Below are 12,137 nucleotides of genomic sequence, written 5' to 3' on the forward strand. Positions count from 1 at the left end.
ATCATAGTAATCAATTTTGAAATGGCTTTTAGAAAGGGTTTATACCAACAGCTACTTAGCTGATGTTAGAACATGTTATCTGAGCATCATTTGCTCTGCATCTTTCAATGCAACATATCAGCATCACCTCTATACTCTTACATACCAGAATCATCAGCACTGCCCACTGATTGTTACAGTATACTAGAGTAAACTGAAGTCTCACTGCTACTAAACAAAACAATAAATCCTGCAAGTAAAGGTTTACATAATTGGTGAGTCTTCAGAGCTATTATTTTCAGGAACATTGCAATATTCTTTCAATTCACACACTCTTCTCATAGTGAGTGGCAAGCAATAAGGACATTTCACCACATTTCAAATCAGAATCAGAAAACCAAATGTGCCAGAAATGTGAGCAGCTCTAAGCAGTCTCTAATGAGACAACAGGGTCCCAAGAGGCAATGTATTTTAAAGGAGGTTTACTTCCCCTTCAGATTTCTTTAAGAAATATGTCTATCTCCATTTAGTTTCTAACAAATTCTGCAAAGATCACTGTGTCAACTGAAATTTCTATTTGTAAATATGGACACGTTCACAGATGACAGAACTCCTGACAACTAAAATGAACTAAAGATTTGCATTTGTAAATATGAGAAAAATAAATCTGCATACCTGCTCATGCCCTCAGCACCTTCCCAGAGATGGTACAGTTTACTAGCAGGGGAGCTAAATAAATATACAAACCAGAGCTCACTGCGAAAGTGGGAGGACGACCAAAACCACAAACCACATAATCACAGCTTCAGAGCATGACTGCACCATCCAACTCTACCAGTAGAAGAGCTGGAATGAAGCTGAACCAAGTCCTCCAGTGATAATTTCATAAATACACACTTCTTGACTCAGATAGAACTTGCTATTACATTTAAAATGACAATACAAAAGGTCACAGGAACCTTCCTTAATGGCTAGGTGTTTATTTTCAAACATTTCTACTCTTCTTATAGTATGCATTATTGTGGAGCAAGCCCAGAGGAGGCCACAAATTTGATCAGAACCCCTCCTATGAAGACAGGCTGAGCAAGTTGGGGTTGTTCAGCCTGGACAAGAGAAGGCTCCAGAGAGACCTTAAACCACCTTCCAGTACCTGAAAGGACTACAGGCAAGTTGGGGATGGACTTTTGACAAGGGCATGGAATGAGAGGACAAGGGGTAATGGCTATAAACTGGAAGAGGGGAGATTTAGGTTAGGCATTGGAAAGAAATTCTTCACAGAGAAGCTGTGGCTGCCCCATCCCTGGAAGTGTTCAAGGCCAGGTTGGATGGGACTTGGAAGTACCTGGTCTAGCAGGAGGTGTACCTGTCTACAGCAGGGGGGTTGGAACTAGGTCTCTTGATCTCTAAGGTCCCTTCCAACTCTAACTCAAACAAAAAGTGTACCTGGCAATACCACTAATTAAAAGAAAGCAACAAGAAAGAGAAGGATACATGGGAAGTTCTAATGACCATTCGTGGCAGTAGCTTCTTGAAAGCAATCTACCAGAGGTAACGATGTATTATATAATTATGCATCTTTTGAATAAACAGGTTGATACCTAGACAGGCATTTGAATTGTCTGATTGTTGTCTAAAGCACTTGAGCAAAGTCCTTAGATGTTAGAATTGTGCTATGTGCTACATAAAAACTAGACTGGAAGAACCTCCCATTTTCATCATTCCAATGCAAACAGAAGAATTAGAAGATTCATTAGAAGATTCATGTCAGTACGGAATACCTCTTAGTCTGCTCTCACAAAAGTTAATATGAAAAACAATTGAGCTGTTACAGAACCTGCAGATAAGGTGCTGTATCTTTTTCTACCAAAGAAATGTATCTTTCCACTGGGCTACTACTATCATCTTTCTATGATGAAAATCTGATGACACTGAAAGTCAGTTTGATTTTATAAGCCTCCAAACCTTATTATGAATGAGAGGGTCCTTTACAACTTATAACTCGGTAAAACTTCTGAGAAGGAAGTCTTTCTACAATATCTCAAAAGAACACATGCTGTTCTAAAGATCTACTGGCACCATTATTTATTAATTCCTATCGTGTGACTTCGAAATAATGTTAATATCTCTTTCCCTTGCCCTTTCTTATGTAAGTACAACAGAATCTTCATCTCTCTCTTACAGGACATCATGTCAGGACCATTTTTTTCCCCCCTTCAGCTTCCTGTAATTGATGATTCCATGTGTCCTCAGCTGCTCCAGGAATCTGATTCCTTCATTAAAATTTCAGCCATTGCACTGCTGTATTTATTTGCCCACATGACCACAAGGCTTTTGGAGTATGACTGTTACGATGACTTTGTCATTTATAGATCACTTAGTCAAATTTAGCAATAAAGCAGACATGATTTCCTTTCTTTAAGGACCTGAATCAATACCATTCAGACATACTCAAAATTTAGAGCTTCAAAGGAGACCATACATTTTTTAGCTTTAACTCAGTGTTATTTCAAATATCTGTAAAGTCTTCCACAGGCAGAACCAAGAACGGTAGAGATGTGTGGCCTATTGGTATCAGCACCCATTAGTAAATGAAGACATATTTTCTCAGTGAATGTAATCTCCTTTTGTCTCCTTCAGAGAGCTTTTGGCTTGGACAAGAGATGCATTACAGTAATTGTTAGCAATAAAGTAAAATATTTTGTTCTCACATTAGACATTACTTTCATTTTTCAAACTAGCACATCTCCCTTTTTAACTGAACTTACAATTCAATTCTCCAGGCTGTTCTACAGTTTGCTGAAAATGCAGAGGGCAGGACACCAAGGCATGGTTAACCACAAACATTCTGTTGCTTTCAGAGGCTGGAGGATGGGACAGCATGATATCTGAAGCACTGTGGCAGCAGCTAATTTCTGTTATTCTGTTGTTGGTTGGTTTCTCTACTGGCTAACAGTGACAACTCTTAGTCTGTTACTGAGTCACCTCCTTAAGACTCACATGAGATAAAATTATAGAGGCTACAATTAAAAAAACTCTTCGGATTAAGAGTGATTTTTAAAACATCAATGAAAGTTTAAGAAACACTTTGCTTAGTTTTAGTGACCATGAAACATACTTCTGCTTTTGTGATCACTGTCCAGCACAAAGGATTTAACCCCAATGGTCTTTCTTACCCAAATTACATAAACAAATGCATTTATGATATTACTTATATTTCACTTAGTAATAAAAATGTGGATTGACATGTTTAAAGGTAAATGCTGCTTTCAAATAAGGTATAAAAGGCCACTGATAATGAGTAGGTACATTTTCTCAATGTGATCGCTTTCACAAAGGAAAATAAACTTAAAAGAAGGGTAACTATATTTAACAAAATCACTAAAATAGTAACATTGGTCTCATTTTACATACTCAGCACATCATCCTATTATAATTCCGGGTAGAGTTATATGAAGGCAAGTTAATATCAGGCAGTGAGTATTTAAACAAAAAACAAAAAGCCCGACCCTTCCATGAGGAAGGAAGAAAAAAAAAATTGCTCTTTTTCTCAGCAAACCTCTGCAGAAGAGAAGCACTTTCCATTCTACCTTAAAAGCCTGTTCTGATGGTAAAATGCTGTTAGTAAACACCTAAAGAAGCTTGAGTTTGCTTCCTTTCTTAGCAGCATTACTGCATGACAAAGTGTATTTGAGCAGACAATGGAAGAACCTTTTGGCTCAGTGGAACTATAGCAGGAGTCAACTGAAAAATCACTCAGATCAGGCCTACAGAAATCCTGGAAACAGCATCACCCTTCTCACAGTTAGGAGAGTTCGAACAGATGAACAAATTAGCAAGAAGCTTTTTCTAATGTACAATTTAAATTAACACTTTGAAATATCTTTAACAGAAAACACTAAGAGAAAAAAAAGGGTCTTACTTTTTTTCTGTTAATGCATCTTAAAAAGATGAAAATTTTACAAAGTGTAGTGATATGGACTACTGCACAAATTTGTGTTGGGAAGGGAAATAGAATAAAACCCATCCTTCAGTTTTTAAAAATATAATGGGTACAATGAATGAGAAACTTTAAGGCACATCTTGTTTTAACTACTGGGGTAATAAAAGAAAGCCCACAGAAAGTTCAAAACCTCTGCTGGAATAAAAAAATCTTAGACTTACACCTTCTGAGGATCTGATCTTGAGCAACAGTATTAAGATATACTCTCAATAATACAATAAGCTATTTAAATATTTGTTTCTTCAGTAATTAACTCCTTGAACAATTAAAGCTGAATTAGAAAACTATTTTCATTGAAAGCTTTGTAGTATTTGCAAAGAAACAGAGGTAAACAGACAGACAAAGTTTTATTATTAAGGAAACTTTCCAGAATGTGGATAAACATTAGATTCAATTTACAGAGAAAGCTTTTCTGGATCTCGAAGAATAAAAGGTACTCTGGTTCTCATTTTAATTTAAGCAGAGGATTCTTTAGACACTTCTTTTTTCATACTGAATTTCTGAGAAGGTAATTATTTAGTGTACAAGGCACAGCATCAAGTAAGTGAGAAAAATTACACTGATGCTTCTGATTTTCCTCTGACTTTGCCTGTCGACTATGTCATTCCACCAGATTTACATAATCCAGTATGCTTCTAGGCTGAAGATGACACTGAAAGTCTCAGAGGAAAATACTTGCCTGCCTTTGAGAGACCTTCAGGTAAAGCTATGCCCAAATGAAGGCTGCAATTCCAGACTCCATTAATATTAAGAACCACTTATCAGGTCCCGTAAAGCTTTATTACTTTCCACTGGCCTAGATGCCTTCAATTCTTGAACATACAATACTACAGAGCACTGTACCACAACCTTTCCCTGCCTTAAGGAGCTACATGAGGTACTGCAGCAATGCAGGAAGTGCCATGCTGCCACCTGCAGTCAGCTATTCCCACCAATGTAATAATTCAATTTCCTTACAGCCAACACTCATCTTACAATTTTCTCCCTTAACACTGATGAATCTCAATTTGTTTATTTTTTCAATGCCTCAAACACAAACTTTCAGACTTTTAATCTTTGGAGAAGAAAAAAAAAAAAAAAAGAAAAAGAAGAAGAAAAAAAGTTATTTTGCAGTGCTTATAGGAAGGGAAGGAAGAAGAGAGCACCTTAAAATTTCCATTACCTGTCTCGTGTGTATGGGGCCTGGGGTCTTGAAGCCTCCTTGACAGCTGCATTCAGAAACACTGTAAGGGTCTGAGCTGCTTGATGAGCACTTGGAGAGTGAGTCACAGCCTACCACAAAGGTATTATCTAGAGGCAGTTCCTGAATGACATGGTGCTTCTTGGGGGGGACAGGAGTCTCAGGCTTAATTTGAAAGGTAGGCTGAGGAGAAGCAGATTTGTAGTGCTTTGCTAAATCTGGGCTATCAGGCTTAAATGTGGTTGGTGTGGTGGCCCAGTTATATTTTCCCATAGTCTGTTCTTCTAGCTCTACAGGAATGTCTAAAGTGCCATTTATGTGCTCATGTCCAGGATCATCAGGCTTAGATTCTTCAATAGTCACAAAGTTGAGAAGGAGACTTTTTGGAGAACGCTTCTTCTTCTTCTTCTTTTTCTTGATCTGCCTGTTCTCTTGGTTTGGAGAAACCCACTCACCACTCTGCTTGTTTTTTTGGACGACCTTGTGCCTAGGTGTCTGGCGGCACCGCACTAAAGCAGTAACAAAAATGACCAGAATAACTGTCATTGTGCCTGCAATAATGGCAATAATGATCTTGACATAATCGTTGGTTTGTGGTGTTATCTCCCCCTCCCCAATATTCTGGCCAACTGGAGTTTCCATGTTCCTGCGCACTAGCTCTTGCACGTAGGAACTGTTGGTGACTGTCTCATTCACAAACAAATGCACCAGAGCTATAGTGTAAAGAGACTCTGGCTGTCCTAGGTCATTGACTTTAATCACCAGTCTGTGCAAGCCATGATCTGATGTAATTACCTTCTCTTTCAAAGTGATATTGCCTGTTAACTGGTCAATGGTAAACAAGCCCCTCGAGTTACCACCTATGATGCTATAGCGGAGCTCTGCATTCATTCCTGTGTCATTATCAATTGCAAAGACTTTAGTAACTACAGACCCTGGACTAGCTGATGTTGGAATCAGCTCATAGGAGTAATTAGAGGAGGGAATAACAAAAACAGGCCTGTTGTCATTTACATCAACAACATTGATGGTCACTTTGGCAGTTGAGGAACGTTGTAGTCTTCCTCCATCCACGGCTTTCACCTGGAAAGTATACGAGCCCTGCTGTTCCCTGTCAAAGGTAATATTAGGTCTTATTACACCTGTAAGTGGATCTATAATGAAATTATCTCTACCATTTAAAATTGAGAGAGTGACAGCAGCATTCTCTCCAGCATCAGCATCTGTAACTGTGATAAGCCCCACTGTCCCATACATGGGTAGGTTTTCTGGCACATAGAAATTATATTCACTATGGGTGAAAGCTGGGCTGTTATCATTCTGGTCCAGGACTGACACTGTCACAGTAGCATTGGTCTGCAAGGGTGGCATCCCATTATCCTTAGCCAGCACAGTGAAGGAGTACCTATCTTGCTTTTCTCTGTCCAACTTTCTCACTGCTGTCAGAATGCCTGTACGGCGGTCAAGGTTAAAAATAGGGGGTGCATCAGAACCCAGGATATAGCTGATCTCCGCGTTGCGCCCGCTGTCAGCATCCGTGGCACTTATTTTGGTCAGCTGAGTACCAGGAGCATTGTTTTCAGGGATGGAAAGACCTATGATGGGCTGCGTAAAAACTGGGGCATTGTCATTTTCATCTTTAATTTTGATCAGGAGCATTGCAGATTGGTTCAAGGGCGGTTTCCCTGAATCTGAAGCCACTATTTTAATGGCATATTCCCGTGTAGCTTCATAATCTAGAAACGTGGCTGTCTCCAGAAGAAACTGATTATCAAACACGGGCTTTAGCCGAAAAGGGACATCATGATCTGTGAAACAAGTAACTTTTCCATTCAGGTCAGCATCCTTGTCCATTACTGTTATCAGTGCTATTTTTGTATTAAGAGGAGCCTTCTCAGACAAAAGTACTGTCCCATTCACTGGATTGATAATGTATCTTGTGTCTATTGATGGGACATTGTCATTAATATCTGTGACATTAACAGTCACTGTAGCTCTTGATGGAGTCGAACTGCCATCACTTGCCAAAACAGTTAACTTGTGCACAGGAGATTCCTCCCTATCCAGTGGTTCTCTTATAGTGATGAGACCAGTGGTGTTATCAATGGCAAACAGCCTCTTGGCCAAACTGGAGATCTGGTTGCTAAAATAGAAGTGGATTTGTGCATTTGAGCCCAGGTCTGCATCAGTAGCATGGAGCTGAGAAACAGAGGTGCCCACTGGAGCGTTTTCTGGAACGCTAACTTCAATGTCATTCTCCTTGAAGACTGGGCGATTATCATTCACATCAGTCACTGTGACTTGAAGGATGGCAGTGCTAGATCTTGGAGGGTTTCCACCATCTTCAACTTTAATTTTCATCACATAGGTATCCTTCTGCTCCCTATCCAGGATCTGCTGGACAATCAGTTGAGGCCACTTATCTCCCTCAGGTGTCTCAATTATATCAAGACCAAATACATTTTGGCCCTACAAGACACAGAAAGAAGATATTTTAGCATGACAGTGTATTTAAATAGAGAAACATCTCATTAATGTTCTGAAATTATTACAATATATATATTTGTATATATATATAGAGAGAAATACATATTCAATTTGAAGAAAGCAAGAAGATAAAGGGGCTGTTTCTTTGATCGTGGAGGAGCTCTGGTCTTAGTCTGAAATTATTAGCATAAAATAAACAACATAATTGAAAGGGGACTTACTACACAATTCAGAGGTTAGACCAAACTAGGTCCCTAACAGTTCATTAAAAAAATATTTTTAAATCATTAAAGTGAAAAAAAAATTGAAAAACTATTAGATCAATTTGTATGCAGTTTCTGGTTATGGGCTTTGTTAATAACCTAAGACTTGTGGAAGTGTGAAGAAATGCTGCATATATTGTGCAGTTTGTTTAAAATAAGTCTACTAAAATAAAGATGGGGACCTAGAACTACTAGATTCCTTCCTCTCTGCTGTCTCCTCAGACAAGAAAGGATTCCTTTCTTTTCTCCCATCTCTCACCCTCCGAAATAATAAAAACAGTTTTTCAGCTGTGTCTTCCATAAAGGCAGAGCTAGAAGAACGATCACTAATGCTGAATGTATAAGATGACCAGAAAAACACAAGCATTGATAAATATGCTAACTAGAATTTTCTTTTTATGAGTCATACTTGTTATAATGAATAACTGCATCCAGCCTAGATCTTTCTCTGCTTATTGTGCATGTCTCTAGCCTGTACTCACATCACTGTGTGCGAATCCTACACTGACTGGAGACACTTCAGAACAAAGGGAGAGAAAAGCTCCCAGTGTGCAAGGTTTCTTATTTCTCATTACTTGGAAAAGATTTGTATTTTATCTTGTGACCCACCACTTTAAGTGAATGCATTCATAGGTCTCATTCTTTGTAAAGCTGTAGTCTTTCATTGATTTGTTTTGTCAGTGCCAGAATTTGACCCTCCATAAGTAATAATTTATTTCCTGGAAAAGAACTATTCATCCAGATTTCAAAAATTACTGTGCCACTTCCATAGTATTTGTGACAACATTAAGTTGCAACTAGGGACAGCCTAAAGTAAACTGGAACACATTTTGAAACAATAAAACAAACACAGCTTTGGCATATGAAAACATAAGCCTTTCAAATTGTTTCTAAATCAAGATATAAATTTTAAGCCAATTAGGTTAAATTCTAGAATGGTAATTCTCTGCTGATCCCTCGATTAAGGCAGAAGGTAAGTTTCCTCTACATCTTAAATCTGATTAGCCATTATTGGCAATAAATTTAATAATTACTAAGAAATCACAAATTATATATTCTTTACTTTAACATAGATTTCCAGGGGCAAAAATCAAACAGAAGCTAGAGGAAAAAAACCCAGTCTGTCAGCTATCTTTTACTTCTTTATTTGTACACAAGTTGACAGATGGGCACTGATTATTTTGTCATTAGATCCCCCAACTGCAACAAACACTTCATATAGACTTTGAATACATGTAGCTATACATAAGCCTACCCATTTCTGATTTTCTGTAACTATCAAGTATGGGAAAGATCATAGCATGTAAGTTTGATACAAGCTACAGAGTTTCAGTTCCTATCACTGGCTGTTTACTACCAGAGAAATAGAAAAGAACGCGAAGATATCAGTATTAGGGTCAGATTGTTATCTGGACTGAACTGCCTCAGTCACCACATTATCCCAACTGATCTGAAGGCTCTGTTCACACTGGCAAGTGTACAAGTCAATAGAAAAAGCATAATAGCTAATTAACATTTATATAGTACCTTTCCACCATTAAAATGACTAATTGGTAAAAGTAATCTGCTACATTATTATCTTCACCACTCCAGAAAGCGAGGAGTGAAAAAAAAAAATCACATTGAATTTTTTAGTCTATAAACTTACTTAGAGTTTAAGCAATGTAACCTATCTGAGGCAAAGCCATGTTATGCCCATCTCAGAGTCAGGATTGACTTTAAGAGGCTACGGCCTTCATCAAAGGCTTCTTTATTAGGGCAATAAAAAACTGTTACCTTATTCACTTTTCATTACAATCTTTTCAGTGGATTCATGCAAACAGTAGCGTCAAAGACAATGAAAACAGTATTCTTGTTGTGTACTCCCTACCATATATTTACCTGGTCATTTGTAATGGATCCAAATGTCCTTTTCGGAGCTGTTTTAGGCTGTCATGTAAATAAAAAATTAGAGAGTTTTTAAAAATTGTAACATTTAAATAGATTAAAAAAATACATAATGACACACAGACATTTAATGTGATAATTTAGGAGAGTTCTGTTCTACTGTTACGGACAAGACTGATAAAGTGCATCTAAGGCCTACACATATCTTGCCTCTAGATATACTTATTGCATTATTACAGTAACTCGCCACAGGATTTCAGTAAATCCATGAGGTACCTGAACACTGAATGAACGTTCTTTAGAGATTCTCTTGAGAGGAATGGGGAAAAAGACCAGGTTCTTGTAAGTGCTGGTAACAGTGGCACAGTCTGTTGTGTTCAAAACAATCTCACAAACTTACTTGCAGATCAGTAATTGATAGAATGTAGCAATTTCTCAAGGAAATATAGAAGGGAAAGTATATTGTGCTAAATAACCACAGAGAAATCACAGGACATGTCTCCAGTTCAACTGAATCTTAAATCGAAGGCCTAGACAGCACACTCAAAATTACTGATGTTCTAAGGTAATTCATGTCAAGAACAGTGCAGCAAGCTACAACTGCACACCTTACTATTATTATGCATCAGAAAATCCTCTTAAAATCAACTAGGTCTTCTATTTCTAAAAATCTTACTCTGCCTTAAATCTACAATAAGCAGATTTAGAGCGACCAAATTTGAGGAGGCCAAATACAGCAATACTGGCATGCAAAATTAACAAAATGTAAAACAGAAGGAAAAAAAAAATTGAAGTAACAGCCTTCTATTAGAAAGTAATTTGGTAATTCATTAATTGTTAATAAAATCTTGGCTGAAATGCAATCTTGTGTCCTAAGAACCCTAAAATCTTTTCAGAAATCCAGAAAGTAAAGCATGATTGCTAACGGCTAATTAATTTCATCTGTAGCAACATAGAAATCCTTCATGTCTCCCACAAAAAGGTAAGTTCAAGCCATTGTTTCTTCGTCTGCTTTTGTCAAGATACATGGAACTGCTCTGTAACTGTAGTGTTATCTTAGCAAAGAAATCAGTAGCAGTTTAAATTGAGAAAACTGGACAACTGTTAGTTGTTGGACAGAATTTTTAACAAGCTGAAAATTAAACTTGCGTTTTTCTCTCAAAGTTGATATTTTGATTGTGAAAATATGAATTCCCAAACTCAAGCTAAAGCCTTAAACAAAAAAATTATACATGATAGGCAATAGCAGATCCAAAATCCCATAACAGCTACCATGTTAGTACAATCAGACCTATAATATCTTAAATGCTGTAGTTCTAACAGAGGTCCCTTGTCACTACTGCTTACAGTGTGCAATTCACAAGCTCATGCATTCCAGAAGATTAAAACTGGTTGGACAGCTGTGCAGCTTAAAGCCTACACAGTCACTATCCTCATCACATAGTACAGTTTCCAAACCAAAGATACTTGAAATAGTTATTATTGATATAGATGATTACAGAGTGACAGTACCTCAAAGGAGAAATAAAATTACAAAGGTAAGAAATTCTTGTTAAACACAAAACTCAGCAGGTGCAAAGCTGCTTACACATTTGAAATACTAGCTAACTACCCTAGCTCTTTGGCAAAATAACTAGACTTCTAATTTGTAGGCCAAATTCATATGAGTTCTGGTCGGTTTACAGCTTCCTGTCTGTATCACAACTAGTTTCACATTATTTTCTCTGAAGCGTGCCAAAGCTTAGCTCCAAATAAGCTGAACTTACAGGTACAAATCCACAGTAAAAGTACGACTTGGAAACTACCAGTAATGCATGAACCTGAAGTTAATTTTGTGCATTCAGAATATTAATTAGCTCCACCCCCACATACATCATTTATTTAGCAACGTTTATATCGTAACTTGTCATTTTTCTACCTCCAATTATAAAAGAGCTTCTATAAACACACAGCACTGCAAAAGATTTCTTCTCATATATACAACCACACATAAAACCTCACTCATCCTGTGAAGCAGAGAAAGCAAAATGCTATAGATGGAACCAATAGAACATAAGGGGAATAATGAACCATTTCATGCTGGAAAGGAACAGTAAAAAGTATAAGATGGAATGAAAAAGCAGACAATCAATGCCTTTGATACTGGTTTTCTGAAGAACAACAAAAAAAGGCTAGCAGCATACCTAAATATTAAATTCCCCCACTGGATCTCAGAATTTATTGTTAGTACAAAAAGACTGAAACAGTGCTAACAATTACATTACTCAAGCCTCCTTAATCCTTTCAGATGATTTCTCTTTCTGCAAGAGTTCCTTTCAATCCCCTCATACTCTAAACATTG

At 37.5% G+C, this 12,137-nt stretch overlaps 1 protein-coding gene across 3 annotated transcripts in view; it reads right to left on the reverse strand.

Annotated features, from left to right (window-relative positions):
• Positions 1-12,137, reverse strand: part of PCDH11X (protocadherin 11 X-linked) — a 438,876-nt gene that overhangs the window by 364,809 nt on the left and 61,930 nt on the right. For all 3 annotated transcript variants that reach the window (XM_071757565.1, XM_071757566.1, XM_071757567.1), the window contains exons 3-4: positions 9,791-9,838; positions 5,142-7,628 (exon numbers count right to left, since the gene is read on the reverse strand). In XM_071757565.1, the coding sequence (XP_071613666.1) occupies positions 5,142-7,628; positions 9,791-9,838 (2,535 nt within the window). The remainder of the gene's footprint in view (positions 1-5,141; positions 7,629-9,790; positions 9,839-12,137) is intronic.

This window comes from Heliangelus exortis, chromosome 14 (genome assembly GCF_036169615.1).
Source record: "Heliangelus exortis chromosome 14, bHelExo1.hap1, whole genome shotgun sequence".
In the NCBI taxonomy this organism is placed as follows: domain Eukaryota; kingdom Metazoa; phylum Chordata; class Aves; order Apodiformes; family Trochilidae; genus Heliangelus; species Heliangelus exortis.